Below are 21,731 nucleotides of genomic sequence, written 5' to 3'. Positions count from 1 at the left end.
AGTGACTGGATGGTGGTTGTCCAATAAGGAACAGAGGAAGATAAATTTGGGGGTGGGAGAAGGGTATCAGAAAGAGAATAAATTTTATTCTGCACATGTTAAATTTGAGGTTACAAACCTAAAAGTGAGACATCTTGTAGCAGGCAAATGATTTAGACCAGAGAGAAAAATTTAAGAGCCAAAAGCATTTAAATGATGGAAAAGCAACTAGTTTAACTCGCTGAAATCAACAAAGAAACATAGGATGGAATTAAGAGAATTCTGGGGAAAGCAAGCATTTAAGGAATGAGTAGCAGAGAAGGAAGTCAAAGAGAAGACATTTAAAGAGATAGGAAGAAAACTATAAAAAGAATAGTGATAGAGAAAACAAAGGAGAGTTTTCCAAATTGTATGCCTTCTATAAAAGTACCAATTTATATAGATAAAAGAAATAAGAACTCCAAAAACCAGGAAGAAAAGAAATACTCTAAGAATAAGGGAAGAGCAGAAAAAGAAATTAAGAGTATTTTTAAAAAAACACATGAAAGTGAAAATTTTCATATTTTACAGTAATATAAATTAAAATTTCAAAATGTGTTAAATATTTTAACCAAAAATAAATCAAAGGAGTGGCAGTTTCAGAATATCCAGAATGAAAAACACTGTTCTACAGACTCTACATTTGATGTGGGAAAAAACAGAGACTAATCACATAGTTTACAAAGATTAAAGGTTCTTATTAAAAATAAAATGATGGATAATATGAAATATCCCTTAAAAGGACCTAGTAATACATCTCATTACTATCTTAATTGGTTTTTAGTAAGATACAAGTCTTCTATCTGAAATACATAACTACACTATGTTCTACAATGTTGAGTAAATAATGAAGGATAAAAATAATTGATTAGAGTGAAATAATTGCAAAATGAAAATTCTACTGAAGATTGGAAGAAAAAAAACTATTCCTGAAGAAAACCCAAACTTCGTTTGGCATGTGGTGTTGAAAATAGGATAAAAACAAGATTTCTTCTAAAACAATCAGCAATTGAGCACTGGTTTTATTCTAGTAATAGATACAATTTAACAGAAGTTTCACATCAAAGGAAGTCTTCCAAGACAGACATTCAAAAAACACTGTAACTGTTTCATGTCTAGTCAACCAATCAAAAGAGATTTATAAAGCCTCTACTATATGTTAAGTGCCAGAAATACAAGATGTATATTTTCCAGAGAAAGATACAATTCAAACATTCTAGTTGTCACACTGTATTTGTATAAATTTGTATCATTTTTATTTGCTGCTTTCATATTTAATATCCTTTGAAAGCAAATCATTTCTATATAATTCTCTGGATGCTCTTCATCACATATCAGTGGTCAGAAGTGGAGTATAGTACATCATCAGTCTACAAAAGCCAAGTATCTTACTGTTAACCAAAAGGAATTTTGTTCTATTTCATGGATTCTGCAAAAAAAAGAAGTGCTGTTGGATTTGACTTAACTGTAGACAGATTGTAGTATGGTATGTTTCAAGGCTACTAAATGCAACTCATAATGCTTAACAATCTTCATTCTTTTAGTTTAAAAAAATGTTTAGCACAGAATGTATCTGGTAGTAAATGTCAAAATATCAGGCATTACCCAAATATTTAAAGGACATCATGTAAAAAAGGACTGGTCTGTGATGCCCTCAGAGGACAGAAGTTGGACAGAAGTAGTCAAAATATTTTAGAACTCCCTGAGCGCTTTCAGATAGGATTATCTGTCAGCTGCTGTCCAGATTCAAACTAGAGGTTAGATTAGGTGGCTCAGATGGTAAAGAGTCTGCCTGCAATGTGGGAGATCCGGGTTCGATCCCTGGGTCAGGAAGATCCCCTGGAGAAGGAAATGGCAACCCACTCCAGCATTGTTGCCTGGAAAATCCCATGGATGGAGGAGCCTGGCGGGCTACAGTCCATGGGGTGCAAAGAGTTGGACACGACTGAGCGACCTCGCTAAGTAACCAAAGATTCCTTCTAATTCTAAAAGCACATGACATTCCAACTCAACTGCAAAACAAATATTTATGAATATTAATTATGTGGAAAGTACTATACAAGGTATTATGGAAGGTATAGAAAAGACCAGCAATGTAAACTATTATTTAACAAGGACACATATGCTTTGATACTTCTCTTCTAAATTAATGTGCCATGCAGGTAACAAGAAAGTCTACTGAAGTTGTGGTAAACAAAACACCATGAACCAAAACCAGATCAATGTTTAAAGTTCGAACCTTGACTCACAGTAAAAGCCTTTTACTTCTCCTCAGAAGCTGTCTGAATGTGACATTTCCAATTTGTGAAAGTTTAAAAAAAAAAAACCTGACATTTCCAGATGCCTTTGAAAGGCTGTGCAGCTCATATAAATCAAAATTAACACAGCAAGAATATGACTACAAGACATTTCATTGTATGTCAGAAACATATTGAGAATATAATGGAAATAAACTTTTCCACATTACACCAATTATAAGATAGTTCATTCAGAGCATACCTACAAAAACCCAAATCACTTATTTTACAAAATATATACGATAAATCTAATAGTTTATTTTAGCTACACACACACATTTATTTAAAGATTTAAAAAGTGAAGTCAGTTACTTTACCAAAATAAACATCTCCCCAATTTACTTATACTTCATTGACAGGCTGGTCTTGGAGGCAAACCTGGATACAATCTCTACTTTTCCAGCCTTGTTTCGCAAATAAAAACTATGACTCTTCACAGTTCTTAAAATCAAGGCCCAAACTTCATTTCCATGCATTTGCTTATACCATTCTATCTACATAGAATATCCTATCTTCACAAAAAGTAGTACAGATCAGATGCATTTAGTAGTAAGATAATAGATGTTCCAACTACAAAAGGCTCCTGGACTTGAAATCCACTGTAAATTCTAAAATAGTAGGTTCAACAATTTCAAACCTAACTCATAACGCTGAGACGGTCAAGAAAGTATGAGACAAAAGGCACCTTAAAAAGAAAGAAAGAAAGGCATCTTTGCAACAAACTACAGAAACAGGACAGAGTTGAAAGTGGAGCAGAATTCTGTGCCTGGAAAACCAAGGCACTGGCCTGACAAGACAGTGGGAGCGTTCAGAATAATGAGGCTCAAGTATATTAATTTAAGATAACAAAGTTGTCCATTTGCTAGTCAGGAATACTTGGAAGATTAGAGAAATTAAATGAAGCTAATTTTTGAAAGCAATGGACAAACGCTGCAGGTTGAATTGTGTCCCCAAAAAAGATGTGCTGAAGTCCTAGCCTCAGTACCTGTGATGGTGGCCTTACTTGGAAACAGTTTTTGCACATGGCATCAAATTAAAAGGAGCTCATCCTCCTTAGGATGGATTAGGGTGGACCCTTAATCCAGAGACTGGTCCCTCAAAAGAGAAAGATATGGGAGACACAAGGAAGAAGGCCACATGAAGATAAGAAAGACAAGTTCTGCTGCTACAAACCAAGGCACTCTAAGGCTCGCCAGCACTACTAGTGCCAGAAGAGGCAAGCAAGGCTCCTTCCCTAGAACCTTGTGGGGAGCGTGGCCCGGCCCACACCTTGATTTCAGACTTCTAGCTGCCGGGAACTGTGACAATACTTTGCTGCCTTAAGGCATTCAGGTTATGGTATCTTGTTACTCAGCTTAGAGAAACTAAAACAAATAAAATTTCACAGAATGTGTAGATCGGTAAACTCTGTATTTGCTTAAATATTAGGTATGTACCATTCCTGAAATCAGCTCAAATGCTAAAATGACTTGAAGCCAGGCTCCAGAGAATTCAGTGGCAGTGGTGGTTTAGGCACTCAGCTGTGTTCAACTCTTGCGACCCTGTGGACTGTAGCCTGCCAGGTTCCTCTGTCCACGGGATTTCTGACACAAGAATATAGGAGTGGGTTGCCATCTTCCTTCTCCAAGAGACTTGGTAGCATACCAAATAACCGAAGCATGAAAAGAATTTTTATTCATTTCTACCAATTTTCTTCTTGCACTAGAATATACTTCTCTTTAAGTAAATGAATATTTGGCATCAGTAGAATAAAAAGTGACTATGCCATCAGTTTACATCAAAGTTTAATAAATAAGCATGCTTTAAAACATGAAAATACTATAAGTAAAAGAAATCACTTCACCTTCAAGTATTATATAGCTATTACAAATTGCACTGTATCCCCTGCAAAACTCATATGCTGAAGTTCTCTCAGGGCCTCAGAATGGGGCCTTATTTAGAAGAAGAGGTAATTCAGTTAGGATGAAGTCATTAGTGGGGGCCCTAATCCAACATACCTGGTATCCTCATAAAAGGGGAAATTTTACACAGACGTGCATGCAGGGGGAGTTCCACATGTATGTGAAATTGGCCATCTATTAACACAAGCCAGGTAAAGAGACCTGGAACACACCTTCCCTCACAGCCCTCAGAAGGAACCAACCTTGATTTCAGACTGCTGACCTCCAGAACTGTACGCTAATAAATTCTCTGTTCAAAGTCACTCGGTTTGTGGTATTTTATTACAGCAGTCCTGGTCAACTAATAGAACATCAAACACAAAATGCATGTTCCCTAGGGCACAAATTCTGGCTGCAGGGATACAGTGCAAAACGCAGTAGAAAACCTGAAGACTCAACCCAAGCTAACTCAGGAATATGCTGTTTTTATTTACTCCCTATCTGTCAGTCTGATTCCTTCAGAACACATTCAACAAATATTCATCTACTACATTCCAAATTTTATCTTCCTTAATGCCTATAACCGTATGAGGTAGACATCAACATTTATAGGTTATAAATAGGAAATCACAAAGATAAAAGCAATCTATCTGAGGTCACACAACTAGAAGTGGTGGACCCCCTCAAAGAGTCTGTGCTGTTAACAGTTTCTAAACTGTACTGTCTTCCTGAGATGGCTTTCTCTTTAATTTTTTAAATAATATGCACTGTTTAATATTGACTAGAGAAACACAGTCAAAATATTATGCAGCTACCCAAAGATGACACTATTGTTACCACAGCTCTCCAGGGGTATAAAAATCAAGTCAGGTAGTAGAGAATGGAGAAGAGACATCCTGCCTGAGAACCTGTCGTATTACAAAATGTCATATTCCCACATATGGGCTTCCCTGGTGGCTCAGCTGGGACAGAATGTGCCTGCAATGTGGGAGACCTGGGTTTGATCCCTGGGTCAGGAAGATCCCCTGGAGAAGGGAACGGCTACCCACTCCAGTATTACGGCTTGGAGAATTCCATGAACTGTTTAGTCCATGGGGTTGCAAAGAGTCAGACATAACTGAGCGACTTTCACTTTCACTTTTCCCACTTCCAGAAATTATCTTCTTTTTCTATTATAGGTTACTCTGAGCTCTAAAATGTCCCTAAGGGTACAAGAACATCATGAAAGGAAGCATGAGAAACTTTTATTAGGCTATTAGATTGCCCCCACGAGAAGTTACTGGTGAGTTCCCAGCATACCAGAGAGTGAACAAGAGCTATATGGAGCTCAGCCACTGGAAAAAGGGAGACAGAACCTCATCACTTTACAAAATCACAGCCAATCATTGTCTTCAAGTTTTCTTACTTACTGTGACAACAAAATACTCCCAAAATTACCAAAGAAAATAACAAAAACATATACATATAAACTTTCACAAAATTCCAGCAGCAAATCTAATATGTAAACTAAGTCCCAGTTTTGAAGCTACAGCCCATTTTTATTTTATAAAAATAAGGTGGGACTCCTTTGCCTTATTCCAATGTGGGTATACAGAGGTAAAAGTCCAGTTAATTCTCCCCTCAACAGATTAAAGCACTCATTTTGGGATTATGGTAATCTGATACTGGATGAGTTCAGATTTTTAAACTTAAAATATATGTGTAAGCTTTAATTTCTGACCTATAATAAAGAGGTTAAAAAGAACTAGAATTTCAGAATCTTGCCACTCAGTATCTTTAATTTTAGCATGTCTCCTAACACAGTGCAATTTATCAAATTATGAGTCCTACTGAATCAAAACCTGGGAGAAAAGAAAGGTTGGGCATCCAGGAGTTGACATTTATAATCACTGCTTGGGTAATCTGTACCACTTTTGTTTCACATAAAAATCAAGTCTTACCATATACTTAATATAGGTAAATTTAATGGTATGCAAATTATATAACTTAATAAAGCTTTTTTAAAAAGTCAATTATTTCCATCAGTATACTTACTGTGACCTTAATAAGTATTTGCTATACTACTGTCCACAACAAAAACCTGGATATTAAAAAAAAAAAAGAAAGATAAAGGTAGGGCTTTCTGCAGATTTTTAGCTAAGCTCCTAAACACACATACACAAACCACCAAACCCGATTTCCGCCTAACTGAGTTAAGGCACTGTAGTCCAGGAAAATAAGCCCTCAAATCCTAAATCAGAAAGATATTCACTTGTCACCATTACAAATACAAAGAATCCACCATAGGCAATGACTAGGATCTTTCTCAGTGAACCACATTCATTTGAGTTATTTTTAATTAAAAATCCTCTGAATATTTCAAAAGTAGGATATGAGTTATTTCAGGCAAAATCCAAAACAGCATTAAAATTCCTCAACTGCTTAAATATTAACATATTTTTACTTCCTCATTAGTCAGAAAGTAACAGAAGTGTTAAATCTGGCTGCGTGCAGCGGGAGGGCAAGGTGCTGTTTGTAGCTTCCAAAATTATTTTTAGAACAAATACATTCAATATACCAACAGCCTTGGTTCTTCTTACAGAGTTCACAACACCCACAGTGTCTATGCCATATGCTGAAGATTTTCATTCCAATTGAGATGATCAGTTTTTTTGAGTAAACAGTAAAGGAAAAAACTGCGAGCACTCTAGTTATATACCTGAACAGAACAAACACGCTATCTGAAGTCTGAAGACAGCAAAACGTAACAGGATTTGCTGACAGGGCTGAGCAAAGCACAAAGTTAATTTTCAAAAAACTAAGCTATTAAGTTAAACCTTCAAGGTTTAGCGCTTGGCAGAGTCTCCTCAAAACTGCCAAAGAAACCACAGAGACTCTAAACATTTTGCATCTACTCCAGGCGAGACTTTGGTAACACAACATCAAAAGCCTAAGCTTCTTTAACTTAGGTATTCTTATACTTTATTATACATGCAACGGTTACATGTTTTATGTTAATCAAAACTCTAAGAAGGTCATCTAATCTTTTCTAATAATTTTTTAATGACTCATAAACCAAAATTTGATGCTACCCAAGATTTCAATCTATTATCATGTTTTCCTCATGTTCAAAGGTAAGACTTGTAACAATGAGTGCATGGAAGAACAAAAAATACAGCAACTTTCTGTGGCATTAGACACAAAGGGAAAATCTGGAAATCTGTACACACTTGGAGTATTCATTTTATTACTGCAACTACAAACAGAAACTATTCACTCTTGAAAACTAAAAGTGAAAGCCACTAAGTCCATGGAATCCTCCAGGCCAGAATACTGGAGTGGGTAGCCTTTCCCTTCTCCAGGGGATCTTCCCAACCCAGGAATCAAACCCAGGTCTCCCACATTGCAGGCAGATTCTTTACCAGCTGAGCCACCGGGGAAGCCCCTGAAAATTAAAAGAGAACAACAGAAAATCATCCCACTTTGATGGAAATACTCAGATTCTTTATCAAAGTTGAATCCAATGTAATTTTAGAAGGAAAAACATAAAGAACTGGTGGAATCAACTATTGTTCTAGCAAAAGCGCAGCAGCCAAAGCACATTTAATTACAATCGCCCTTCCCTCCTGTTCTTGAAACCCCTGGATACAAAGCTTTTACAATTGTTCAGCCCTTAACCAGTAAGTTGCTGTATTCCCTATCAGGGTAGGCAACAAAAAGAGCTGCAGTATTTCTTTGTTGCTGAAAAGAGAACAGAGCCTGTTGACTCCAGGACACTGAGTAAATGTGCAGAGAGCAATGGGTAGGGAAGCGAACAAAGAAGAGCGCCATTTGTGTGGAGGAGAAGGTGGTGATCTACACTCAAGAGCTGTCTGAGGCGCTCTGCTCCAGTCTCCAAATGCCCCCTCACTTCTTTTTCTTCTCTGAAATAAAGCAGTTCCTCAGCAAGTTTAGACGAGCATTGTATCTGCCGCAAGCAAATTCAGCTCTTGCATAAATTCACATGACAGTGAGATTCGAAAAAAACAGAATGGGATGAGAAGCTACTGATATTAGAGATCGAGGTGAAATTTTTAGGTTACACATGTGGGGCTTCCCTAATTTCTACTCTTAAATTGCACAATTTAGCTTGTCTGCCTAGGAATTACAGAACAGTTTACATACTCTCAGCCTAGTATAATTTGACAATTTCTTCCCCTAGCTAGGAAGCAGTGACAAGACAAGTGAATGGCATAAGTACAGAATAGGTAGTACATACCACGGTTAAGACGTAGGATCATCTTTAAGGCCCAAAGCTTTAAAGTAAGATTTTTTCCCTAACATTCCATAAATTATCATTGTCAAAGCAACAGATCAAACAGTAAGAGGCGGTCTAGCTTCTTTTTCTTGCTACACTGAAATGTTTCCAATGCTTCTACAACCAGATGGACTGTCCTGAGTTTTACCCAGTTCTTGCATGCAAGTATTTGTTCAATGGCATTTTGTTTTTACTCTTTACAACCTATCCTTTAGTAATTTCATCCACAGTTATTTCTACAAATGTACCCTGAAAGTCCTGTACGGCACCACACCTATCATACCCTAAAAAGGACTCACCTTCCATCTCGATCCTCCCAAACTGCTCGTCCTCCAAAAAGTCCCCGTATCACACCGGAGCACTTCACCCAAATGACCAAGCCTGAAATCTGGGCATCAATCCTGACTCCTCCCTCCACCCCTCACCCAACTAATCCTATGAATTGTACTTTCTCAACAATATTCAAATTTTATACTGCAATTCATCCTACTGTGTGTGTGCTCAGGTGCGTCCTACTCTTTGCAACACCACAGACTATAGCCCGCCAGGCTCCTCTGTCCCTGGGATTCTCCAGGCAAGAATACTGGAGTGGGTGGCCATTTCCTCCTCCAGGGGACCTTCCTGACCCAGGGATAGAACCCGTGTCTCCTGCGTCTCCTGCATTGGCAGGCGGCTTCTTCACCACTGCACTGCCGGGTAAGCCTATGACCGAAGTTCAAACCCCGCCACTCCATCCGCTGTACTTCAATAACCTCTAACTGCTCTCCCTGCTGCCTCACTCATGTTCCCATAGTAACCTCTGCTTCTCTTTCAGTAATTTGAGTCACTCTATGAATATATACTGAAGGTGTACCATGAACCACCGGCTATACCAAAAACTACAAGAACAGTGTCAAAGAAAACCAGGATTCAGTGCCTGTAAAGCTCTCCGTCTGCTCAGCACTTGTCTTCTCACCAGATTGAGCTTCACGAGGACAGAGATGATGTCCAGGAAGATGCCCTGGTGTCTAGAGAGAGGTGCTGCTATGTCCTTGGTGCCCACAGTAACTGACACACATCAGGTGTTGATAAGCAGGTGTTACTTAAAAGACAAAATTACCAATTATACAGACGGCCTCAAAGCTGTCACATCCCCAGCACCAATGACTTACTCCAACTGGCTGCTGGTTGTTTCCAACTGTGTGACTCAACCCAAATGTCTTCCCCAAACCCACACTCCTCTGAAACGACTCAGGACGAGGACGCCATCTGCCACTCACCTTCTTGCGGGCTCTCTGAACTCCACAGCACTGTTCTCAGGGGGCTTGCCATTTCCTTCTTTGTGTCAGAGCCATTTACACAAGGTTCTATAAACTGGATCAACTTTTTACAGCTAAGGACTGCTTTATTCACCTCTATATTCCCCAAGCCTCGCACAAGTAGGCACTACAATAATCTGCTGAATGAATCAACCCCTAAGAGAAATCCAACAGGAAAATAAGAAAGGTTGAAAGAGAACATTTGTGACTCTAAGAGTATACTGACAGTGCCTATGACTGAAGTGACTACAAGGAGAGATGAGACAGCTCCACTCCTGGAGTGCATGAGAGCAAAAGCGGGTCAGACATCATCACTAAATGCCTCTGTCTTTGCTTCTAGGTTCCTAAGCTTTTGATTCTAAAATATCTCACGCTCTTGTCAGAGGACATATTCTAATACCTAAGACCATAAATTCCAAACTTTTAAAAAAGTAAGCAGTATTATTTACCTCCTGAAACAGAATGCAGAATTTCACCAACAAGACAAAAATGGAGCTGGTTCAGCTGAGGCGGGGTCAGGTAGCAAGGCCACCTGCTGAGTCCCCTCCACACCCGCTCCACACAACAGGCCCTCTTATGCTTCCATGGAAGACACTAGGGAGACGAGCTCTTATGGTAGCTCAAACTTCCCCTGCGCCAGCCTCCAATACGGATCAAGAGCAACACGTAACGCTCAGGAGCTAACACGGGAATCCTGTGCCGGGGATGGCGCTGTAGTAAAGGGAATACAGACAGAACCCACCTGGGGCAGACGTCCATGTTTCTTCCCCCAGACTCCTGGACCCAAGCTCTTCCATTTCAAAGAGATGGTGCTCTAAGACAAACCTGTGGCAGTTTGCCAAAGGCACGCCCATCCTTGGAAGACCACACAAAGCAGCAGGATGGAACCAAGGGAAAAGGTAGCAGGGAACAGATCATTTAAGTCTGTTTCTGTTCCGGGCTGGAACTGAAAAGTGGGCCCCTGAAGCTCACGCAATGCAGCCAGCTAAGACAATGGGAAAAACCCACAGGGAATCAGACCCCAAAGTTCAGTTATTACACATGTGCCTGGAGCACCCCCCACTGCAGATGCCCTTCTGGAATCAGGTGCAATAAAGGCTGACAATCCAAGTAGCAATTCTGATTCTGATTCCAATCACATGGTCATAAGGCATTTCTACCTCTAAAGCACAATGACATAAATTCAACTGCGTCTAAATCTCCCTGAGGAATTATCCTGTCCCATTTAAGGGATCAAAGAGTTAATAAAAATACTTATTATAACTAAGTTCATAAATCAATGTATGTCAGATGTCATAAACAGACCACTCCTTCTGGCTTCCACGCCGGCACCTGTTGCAAAGTTTGTAAAGCCCCAGGAACTGACTATGGCAAACTCGAACAGCTTACATTTCATTTTCTCTGCCTGGCAGGAGTGAGATCCATTTAAAGTTCAGTGCAACCATAGCACAGAAAACTTTGTAGCGGAATAGCCAAGACAGCTGTTCAAAAAGCCAATTAAATAGCAGGAGTGTGAAGAACACTTAGAATTAGCCAGCAAACTAGTGCAGCAAAAATACCCTGGAGCTCAGGTAATGAAAACAAAAAGATACAGCTGAATAACTCACCAACTAAGAAAAAAACCCAAAATAATAGCATTGGGGAGAATGAAAGTCCTCCTGAAGACTACAGAGCAAAGACTTAATGCTTATTTTTAGAACAGAGCAAACTCTTCATGCAGAGATACAATGAAAAAAACCTGATTAGTGATTCCTTCTTTAATAGAAATTAGAATCATGCTGTCTAATAATATGCAAAAGGGAGAATATGACAGCCTACACAGAAAGAGGAGTATTAGTACTGATAGTAGCTCCTGCTGAATTTCAAGAATATGTGAGAACAGGCTCATTTCAAGAGTGGAGCGAACCTGGCAGATAGAAATGATGAAATAATTTTGACAGGTCTGACATATTAATCATAGGAGGGATTGCCAACATTCATTCTGTGATGATACTTCCCCAGGACTGTGTTCATTCTACAACACACAATCATTCAGAGGGGAAAAAAAAAAACAAACCCTACAAATTGCTGATAAACTGAAGTCATACAAAGTGGTTCATCTCAACCTTTCAGGTTTTCACAACTGAAAACACCACCTAATAGATCAGAAATTAATTTTTCTTCCTTTCAGAATAAAACAGCATGACAAGCATTTGCTATCACCTGACAGCAAGAGCAATCAGACAGTAAACATGCTATTTTCTAAGCCATAAATTGTAAATACACACGCAATGGACACTATCTCATCAGTTACCCAAATTCTTTTTTATGGGCTAAAGGAAGAACCAGTTCATGGCAATATTTTGTTTCATTTAGGTTTTGTAAAAAATTATGAAAAATTTGAAAAAATTATGCTAAAGTTATAAAAATCTTAAGCATTCTTTTTTCTGGTTGTGGATTATATGCCGACTGTGGAAAACCTCAAAACATAAATTACACAAAATAAAAACAATTTATAAACCCAGTGCTTCTACAAGCATCATTTTTAATGGCTGTATGGTAATTTTTTTGCAAGGATGTTCTATATTCAATTTGTACCACTTCCCTATTATTGAATATTAAAGTTTCTGGGTTTTTACTATTTTACCAATATTACTGTCATAAGACATCTCGGTGCAGAAATCCTGGTGCAGTTTATGTTTTTCATCATTTCTTAAGGATAGATTCCCAACAGTGAAATTACTGGGTCAATGAGTAAATGCATTATCAGAGCACTTGATAAAATACTGACAAATTACTTTTCAAGAGTTGTACAAATTTAAAGTTCTGCCTTTTCTATTGTACCTCACCACCACCTTTGCCTATTATTGCTAAAGGAGTGATTAAACTTTTATCTTTGGTAATGCGATAAACTCCAAATGATTTCAGTTTTTAATCAGCATTTCTTTATTAGTGAAAATGAATTGTCTTTCCCCAAGCCTTGATCAATCATTTCTACTCAGACACTGACAAGCATAGGTGTGTGCCTTAACCATGGAGGGCTGGTGATATTTTGCTCTCTGATTTGTGTAAATACTGCAAATACTGATCTCTTATAATTGATATTAACTTTGAATCCTTCTTCAAATCTTTAGCCAGATTTTTATAATACTTCTATCCTATATCTCTCCATCCCCCATAAAGACAGCATGAACTTATGTCGTTGTCAACACCCACCCAGTATTCAGATCATTCCATACCAAAGTTGGGCTATACAATAGGTAAAAGGTGCTTTCTCCTAAGAATTAGTGCCTTCATTTGACTCAGGGATCAAGGACCTCTGCTTCCCAAAAGACAGAGCATTCTTTTCTTTCAGAGAAGCACATGTGGGCAGCAGAGGGGACAGAGACTATACTGAAAATCATCCTAAAAAATCCGAGAGATGGCAGCAGCTGTTTTTCTGTCAAGTTGTCCCTTCCAAATCACCCCAAGTGGGAGTCTAGGCAGATCAAGTCTCCCCAGGAAGCTGGGCTTCCTCCTCCCACCTGCCCCCTACTCTGGTGGGTTAGCTTTGGGAGGGGCTCAGAACTGGACCAAACTCCTGAGATGAGCCGTGAGGGATGGGGCAGGGTGGGGTGGGGCAGAGGGAATCTGCTCACACAGAAAGTGTGGCACACCAGTCTCACTTCAGGGTCAGGAAAGAGCCTGCTCTAACCCAAGAGGGCACAGCTGCCTGGATTGGGCCTGTAGGCCGCCTGGGCCTGCAGCCTGAGGTCATCTCTGGGGAGCAGACTGCAGGGCCCTGGGTGGGAAAGCAGACCAGGCTGTGCGCACGGCGTCATCAGTGACGCTCAGTATTCAGACCGGAGGTTCTCAAACCGGGGACAGAGCCCCGTACACTGGGGACACGTGGCAGTGTGTGAGGACATTTCTTGCTGTCACACTTCAGGACAGCAGGACTACAACTAGCTTCTAGTGGGGAGAGGCCAGAGACACTGCTACACAAACCACAGTGCAAGGACAGACCGAGACTGCCCCACAAAATATGATCCAGCCCAAGGCGTCAACAGAGCAGAAACTGAGAAACCAGGCCTCCACTGGTACTCTTTGTCTCAGACCTGGCAAATATTTCACACAGGTCTGCTAAGAATCTAATCATAAGCTATAAAACCTTTCAGAACAGTTTTTATGGGGAAAAAAGTTATTTCAAGTTATCTTATCTAAAGAAGTATTTCTCTGACTCCAGTTCAAATTCCTTCTTTTAGTCAATCCTGACCAGGTACCTGTGACGTGATCAGGCAGAGTGCTAAGCAGAGGAGACCATGTTAAAAGAAACTGACAGGCTCTGACGGCAGGTTCCACTCCTGCTGCGCTGGAGCAGAGCGCCGCAAAGTCACAGGCATCCGGCTCGCTCCAAGCCCAGCTCCATACTTACTGCCATCAGGCTGTTACTTGACTTCCCCAAACCAATCTCTTAGTTTCTGTAACTGGTCACATAGGGCCCTCCTCAATGTGGGAGACAGTTAAATAAGATCATTCCTGTAAAGCACAAAGTATATTGTCTGGTATACAATCAACACTCCATAAATAACTTCTATTACTAAGAGCAAATTGTAAGTTTTTGAAAAGTAGCCAGTAAGTTGGAAACTGCTAACATGCCTACAAAACAGCCACCACCTGTGAGTGTGACAGCTGGAAGACAATTTTAGTCACGTTAGATGCACAGCATATTAAATCTTGCAAATTCTGGCTCCTTCCTCCCTGTCCAGTCTCATCTCCCACCACCTATGTCATTTTCAACGCAGCCCCACGTCCCCAGGAGTGGGGACAGATGACTTCTGGTAGTAAGCCGCACAGTGTCAGGCCAGAGGTCGCTGTGAGAGAGAGAACGAACGCTTCAGCTGTAACTCCGGCAGGATATACAGGTGCTGGGTGGGAGAGAGAGGAGGGGGTGAGGGGCAGGGAGGGAGAGAGAAGGAACAGACAGAATGCTCACACTCCAGGGGCAGGTCAAGTCTGCTTATGTTTCTAAACAAAAACACTTCAAACGGCATTCATCCCTCACGTCACAATTCATCTATTTTCTGTAGCTATTTCATAAGAATGGATTGAAAACTCAAATATAATTAACCTCATCAATAGGAAAAAACCAAACATGGATGGATCACATTACCACAGCCTAACATATGCAGCCAAATATCAAAGCCAATCTAAATGTGAAAAGAACGCATTAACCACAAATAATCACTTAAAGTACAGTTAACAGCAAAGAATGATTAAGACTGCAGTTTCCCTTAGCCAATATACAATAGGCTTTCATACATAAAAAAAGAGTACATTCAATTGGACATTTTATTGAACTGTTTCAAGACAAGTTATCTGTCAGCTGAGGGGTCCCTTTCATATAAGTAGTTTACTAAAAACTTTATGTTTATACTTAAATAGCCAAGAATCTACCTAGCATACCACTAGGATCCCCAGTATTCTTCCCTCAGATTCCAGCGACAAGACAGAAGCAAAGACAAAACTGTTAAATATTTTTGTAAGTTCACATATCTGATGCAAATTTTGGCCAAGACCATTTTTGCCTTAGTGTAACTCTAGGGAACATTTTTTGAAAAGATAAACTATTATCAGCTTAGCTACAGAAAAATAAACAGTATCTATGCTCATTGTGATTATGTATAGGAACCCTAACCTCAACCCAACCCCCAGATCTGTGTTCAAGTCCTGGTTTTACTCTACCTCTGACTCTAGGCAAGTTACTGAAACTCACTGAGTCTCAGTCTCCTAATACACAAAATAAAATAAATAAAACGACTGGAATTAAGAAACTTTAACATGTCTTCTACTCAAACTCTGATTCAGAATTTGGAGAATCCTCACAATCAAAATGTTTCTTAATGGTCCTTGGATCAGAGGAGGATGAAATAAAGGCCTTTAGAAAAATGACATGACAAATTACAGGGTTGTAGGTTTGAAAAGATCGCTTAGTGAGATAGTCCTGAAATCTGTGCTTAGTGACTGCTGCAAACTACTGCCTGACTACAGAGTGACAAGACCACAGAATTGTTCCTGTGCTGCAGTCACTTCCTGTCAGACATCCTTCCAGGTAGCTGCTTTCTGAAAAAGACCTTTTTGAATCTAAGTAACTTCAATGACGTGACTGCTACATTCATGAGACAGGCTGTCACTGCCTTCATGGGTGTGCCACGCTCCACTAGATTCTACTCACCAATTCTGGTTTCAATGACTGAGAGAATCAACATGCCAAGTAAGCAACAAAATAGCAGGAATAGAAAAATTCTATGACAGAATTATAGAGTCTGAAAAGACCCTAGTGATCATCTCCAACACTTTTCATTTTAGAGAAAAGCATTACCATTTCACTGAGTGAGTGAGAGTGAGTGAAGTCGCTCAGTCATGTCCGACTCTTTGCGACCCCATGGACTGTAGCCTACCAGGCTCCTCCGTTCATGGGATTCTCCAGGCAAGAATACTGGAGCGGGTTGCCATTTCCTTCTCCACGGGATCTTCCCGACCCAGAGATCGAACCCAGGTCTCCCGCATTGGAGGCAGACGCTTTAACCTCTCAGCCATCAGCGAAGCCCACTAAACCCTTAAGAATTAACTAGCTGAGCATATAGATGAGCCTCTTAACTTGCCTGACACCAAAAAGAAAAACTTTCGTTTATTGGGGTGGGTAGGTGTTCCTCCCTAAAAAAAAATCCCTAAACAAAAAAATGATTTTGCAGAAATTACTTATTCTACATGCAGAATTTCTGAGAGGTACTAATGTCCACTGCACTACCCCAGCGATTTTGGTGGTTCTGGTCACAGAGAGAGAGAAAAAAGCAATTACAAACACAAATGACTTCACTTGGGTACCACCAATCAGTATCATACTTTGAAGCAATCACAGAAACCGTACCATAATAAATATTAACAATGACAGGCAACTCAAGTAGTTCACTTCCTTCCAATCAGGTCATGAATATTGTATTCTTAACTATGCAAAGCACACCGTGGCTCATCCTTGTGTCATTCTGCACTGTAAAGCACACGACTAAGGAAACAAACAAACATTTCCTATGTCCATTCTATGAGGCTAAAATAACCCCAAAACATAATAAAAAAAAGTAATTGTCACTTTACCAAAAAATTCCACTTGAACCCCTAACTTTCAAGAAAGGTGTCCCCTCCCCACTTTCTAAGAAAGTAGATTCATAGTGGTGGTTGAGTTGTTAAGTCATGTCCCACTCTTTCCACCCCATGGACTACAGCTCACCAGGCTCCTCTGTCCACGGGATTTTCCAGGCAAGAATATTGGAGTGTATATTAGCATAGTGCTAATTCACTGAATAACATGAACATGAATTTAAGGAACAATAAATTGACAATAACAGTGATGAGGATATTCCTCCAGTCTAGACGAATAAAATTAAAATATAAACTGCTGACATAGGAACGTGCATGCTCAGCCGTGTCCAACTCTTTTCAACCCCCCATAGACTGCAGCCTGCCAGGCTCCTCTGTCCACAGGATTATCCTAGCAAGAATACTGGAGCGGATTGCCATTTCCTTTCCCAATGCATGCATGCATGCTAAGTCGCTTCAGTCGTGTCCAACTCTGTGCGACTCCATGGACAGCAGCCCACCAGGCTCCTCTGTCCACAGGATTATCCTAGCAAGAATACCAGAGTGGGTTGCCATTTCCTCTTTCAGGGGATCTTCCCCATCCAGGGATGGCACCCACCTCTCCTGCATTGGCAGGCAAATTCTTTATCACTGAGCCACCAGGGATGCCTGCTGACATACATACTGGATACAAAACCCAAGAAGTTCAAGGTTAGGAAATCTATGTTAAAGAGAGCAAGACCCACCTTACCCACACATACAGGAGAAGTTGTTAGTCATCTTTACATCAAGACTGTTTAAACATCTGCAACAGCAATAATATAAACCTTTCTAGTATCAGGAGATAACACCTCTTTACCCACCACTGGACAAAATAAGCATTTGAGGCTGACCTGGAAATCCAGTGTTCCATGTATCTACAAAAATAAGGACAATTAGGAAACGTTATGAATTCTAAGAAATACGAGCTAACTGGAAACATGCTGGCAAGTGTTTCAGGATTCCACACTATGAAACACCGTGCTCACAAGAGCCCTACCTGAAAAAAATTCCCAAATCAATCATCATCAATGCTTTTCCTCTGCGTCCTAAACCTGGAACTACCCTAGTCGGCACATACCTAAGCCAGGCCGCTGGGCTTAAAGAATCACTACTTGGTGAGTCTCTGGGGTCGTTGAAAAATTGGTTTTTGGCAGTGTTGTAGTATATACACCCTGTTTGCCCAAAATGCCTCCAACTGTCCAGCGATTTTCAAACTCCAGTGTCCCTCCGTTTAACACGCAGGACACAGAGATTCCGGAGCCCCAGCTCCGGGAGTCTTATTGAACGTGTCTAGGGAAGGGGACCTTAAACCCTCCTTTTCCAACCTGCTGCCCAGTGGATCTTAAGCCCGATGGTCCAACACCACGGGGCACCCGAGCCTGACAAAGTTCCCCAAGGAGCGCGCCTACTTCAACCACCGGGACGTGTCTCAGAATAAAAAGCCCAGGCTTGCCGGGGCTGGGGGGTCGCGGGGAAGCGCTCCGGACCAGGTCGGGGCGTCCCCACCGGCGACGCTCGTCCTCGAGGAAGTGAGGAGGCCACGGCGATGGGGGCTGAGCTCTTCTCCGCCTTTGCAGGAAGTCCCTGCGCTTTGCCGGAGGAACAGCTGGGCGCTTAAGTCCCGTGAGGCTGGCTCTGGCAGCTCTGCCGCTTCCGAGCCGGGCGCCCTCCGCGCTCGGACCTCGGTCTCCTGCTCCGTGCAACGGCCTCCCGCGCCGCCGCCGCCTCCTCCCGCCCATTCCAGGGGAACCCTAAGCCCAAACGAAACGAACTCGGCCGGTAGCGGGCACTCCCCGGCCCAGCGACACTCGGAGTGCGCGCCCAACGCTCCCCGCCCGACCCGGCGCGGCCCGGCCCTCGGGCGGCCACTCACGGGTAGGCATGGTGACCCCGAGCCGCGCTCGCCGCTTCGCCGAGCCTCAGCGGGGCCGCGCCGGGCGCGCCGACCGCATCACGACGGGCCAGCCGCCCGGGCCACGGAGGCCGGGACGAGGGGAACGGCGAAAGGCCGAGAAGCCGACGCGGACCTCCGCTACCACGCAGACTGAACTGGCAGCAGCGGGCCCAGCCGGCGCTTCCCCGCGCCGGACGACGCCGGGGCGTCCCCACGCCCTCACGTCAGCACGTCGCCGCCGTCCCGGCCCCGCCCCCCCGTAGGGCGGTGGCACTCGGAGATGGGAGGGGCGGCTTGGGGGGACTTGGGGATGCGCGGCGGGACTGTGCAGCGCGTTGGGCATCCTCGGACTTCGTTTTATTGTTTAAAAGGAGTGGTTTGTGTCACATTCGTTTTCACGAACCCTTACTCGAGGTGCATTAGCATCATTTTTTTTTCTTAACAGTTGCACCTGTTTATGAGGCTGTGAGGCTAAGCAGGATGGCCTTGAATGAATGCATCTAGTATCCTTAGGGCTTTTCTCTTCTAAGCCCTTGAACTTGCAGTGCGTCCTTTATTCTCTGGAAGCATGATTTATTTGAGACGCCCGGAGGTCCTCTGGGGCGATGGCTGCGTCTGTTTTGAGAGGACAGAAAATAGAATTTCCTCTTGCTCCTCGGATGACTTTCACAGAGATTTCTTGCCTCCGGAGTTACTTTTCTCCAGAGACAGAGATTCTGTCCACTCGACTGAGTCATTTTTCCTGACTCCCTGAATGTCACTGGTAATTGATGTATCTAATAGTCAACGGCCTAAGCTGGTACTTGGAGCCCAGAGCCTTCAGCAACCCACTTTGGCTTTGCTAGTCCTCATAGGCTGTGGACAGCCTATGTGGAGAAAGAAATAGGAGGCCCACAGGGGTCTGAAACGGTGTTTCTCAAAGTGACTCAGGATTGTTTCTTCTGCCTGAATCACCTGGGAATCTGTTAAAAATCGAATTCCTGCCTTCCTACCTAAACCCGATGAATCACACATGAGAGTGATTCAAGTACATGTTTAACTTTGAAATTCTTTGTCTTTGAGGGTAGTGCCAACATTCTGGTTAAGAAATGATGTTGTGCAGTACGGAAAGGAGAAAGAAGGTGAAGCTAAGAGCGGGCAGGGATTGAGGGAAGTTGTCTTGAGGTGGACTTGTGAAAAAGCAGAATTAGCAAAAAAACATTGAATTAGCAAAGACTTGGACAGCTCTTAAAGAGACTGGGGGAGGGTAGAGGGCAATTTTAAGTGAGTCAGGGAAGTGGATGAGAGGAGAGTGTACAATCCATATGTAGGAGACTGTTTCTTGCTAACAGTAAAGGCCAGATTACCAAGTACTTGGTTTTCTTTCAATGTCTTGCTGCATATTTTTATCATCTGTAACATCTTTCCTGCTCCCGGATACCTTGCCCAGACTTTCAGGACACCTTTACTGTAGCAGTTTATTCACTGAATCCTAATTAAACTTTTATACATGCTTATATTCCACCTCTGGACTGTACACATTTCAGAAAATGGCAAAAACCATACTTGTTTCTATGTCTGTATTCCAGCCTGGCACGCAGTAGCGGGGTCTTGTTGCTGTTCAGTCGCTCAGTCCTGTCCAACTCTTTGCAGCCCCATGGACTGCAGCACCCAGGCTTCCCTGTCCATCACCATCTCCTGGAGCTTGCTCAAACCCATGTCCATTGAGTCGGTGATGCCATCCAACCATCTCGTCCTCTGTCATCCCCTTCTCCTCCCACCTTCAATCTCTCGCAACATCAGGGTCCTTTCCAGTAAGTTCACTTGTCGCATCAGGTGGCCAAAGTGTTGGAGCTTCAGCTTCACTGTCAATCTTCCAATGAATATTCATGATTGATTTCCTTTAGGATTGACTGGATTATCTCCTTGCAGTCCAAGGGACTTTCAAGAGTCTTCTTCAACACCCCAGTTCAAAAGCATCTAAAGCATATTAATTTAATAACTATGTAAATAAAATGTGTATTTATTCAACAGATATAAAAATAAAGCAAGTACAATAGAACTAGTTAATGAACAACTTTACATGCAAATGTGGAACTTGTCCTTTAAGAATCTAGGTTCTTTATAAGGACAATAGCATTACATGATCAGGAACAGCTTTCCATGGACCAGACAGCATGACAGGGGAACCATGGAGGGGAGACCTCGATTTTTATACAGAAGGAAGTATTGGTGACTGTGGAAAAGGAAAGGGCTGAATCTTACTGCAGAAGCAGACTCCCTGGCATTTGCTGGCTGCTGACTTGAGAGCAAAAGGGAGGCATCTGTTAGTTATGTAACTCAAAGGTTGGAGTAAGGAAACGGATGGGGCTGGAAGAGCAGGAGACAACTTGGGAAGGAAAGCTGCTTTAGGGAGGGGGTGTGAAGAGAGGATGTGAGTTTCTCTCTTACGTATTAAGCTTGAGATGATGTCCAAGAGAAACATCCGAGCGAATAGATCTGAAGGCAGCTGATATACCAGGTGGAAGGCAGGCAGAGGGATCTGAGAGAAATTTGGAAATCTTTGGCCCAGGGACAGAAGCCGAAGGCAGGAGTCAGAGAAAGCCTGCCGAGGGAAAGTGGAGCCAGAATGACAGAGATGGAGGAGATCCAGAGGGCACAGTGCCCCAGAAGGCAAAGGAGGATATGCTGCTGAATGACAGACATCTCTGCTTACATTGTGCAAAAAAAGATACAAATCCCAGAGGCCCTGAATCATTTGACCCATAATGAGTTTGGTTTTTTTGGTTTTTTAAAAAACTCCCTCTTGGTCTTTTGGTTTTGTATCAGTGCCAGAAATAAAGTCAGCAGCCAAAGATCCTAAGGAAGGGACAGCTGAAAGTCAGGAATAATGATATCACAGATATCTGATCACATAACCTAAGTGTTATGCCTAAGTGTTTGCCAAAGTGT

The 21,731-nt window shown here is 42.0% G+C and overlaps 1 protein-coding gene across 1 annotated transcript in view; it reads right to left on the bottom strand.

The window, feature by feature from the left end:
• EFR3A (EFR3 homolog A) overlaps nucleotides 1–18,996 on the bottom strand; it is a 78,353-nt gene extending 59,357 nt beyond the window's left edge. The window contains exon 1 of the mRNA XM_065902545.1: nucleotides 18,780–18,996. Coding sequence (XP_065758617.1) covers nucleotides 18,780–18,789 — 10 coding nt within the window. The 5' untranslated portion in view covers nucleotides 18,790–18,996. The remainder of the gene's footprint in view (nucleotides 1–18,779) is intronic.
• Between the last annotated feature and the right edge of the window lie 2,735 nt (nucleotides 18,997–21,731).

The sequence above is a fragment of the Muntiacus reevesi genome, chromosome 12 (genome assembly GCF_963930625.1).
Source record: "Muntiacus reevesi chromosome 12, mMunRee1.1, whole genome shotgun sequence".
NCBI classification, from domain to species: Eukaryota; Metazoa; Chordata; class Mammalia; order Artiodactyla; family Cervidae; genus Muntiacus; species Muntiacus reevesi.
Note: the sequence above shows the minus strand (reverse complement) of the source record. Positions and strands in the feature narration are given on the sequence as shown.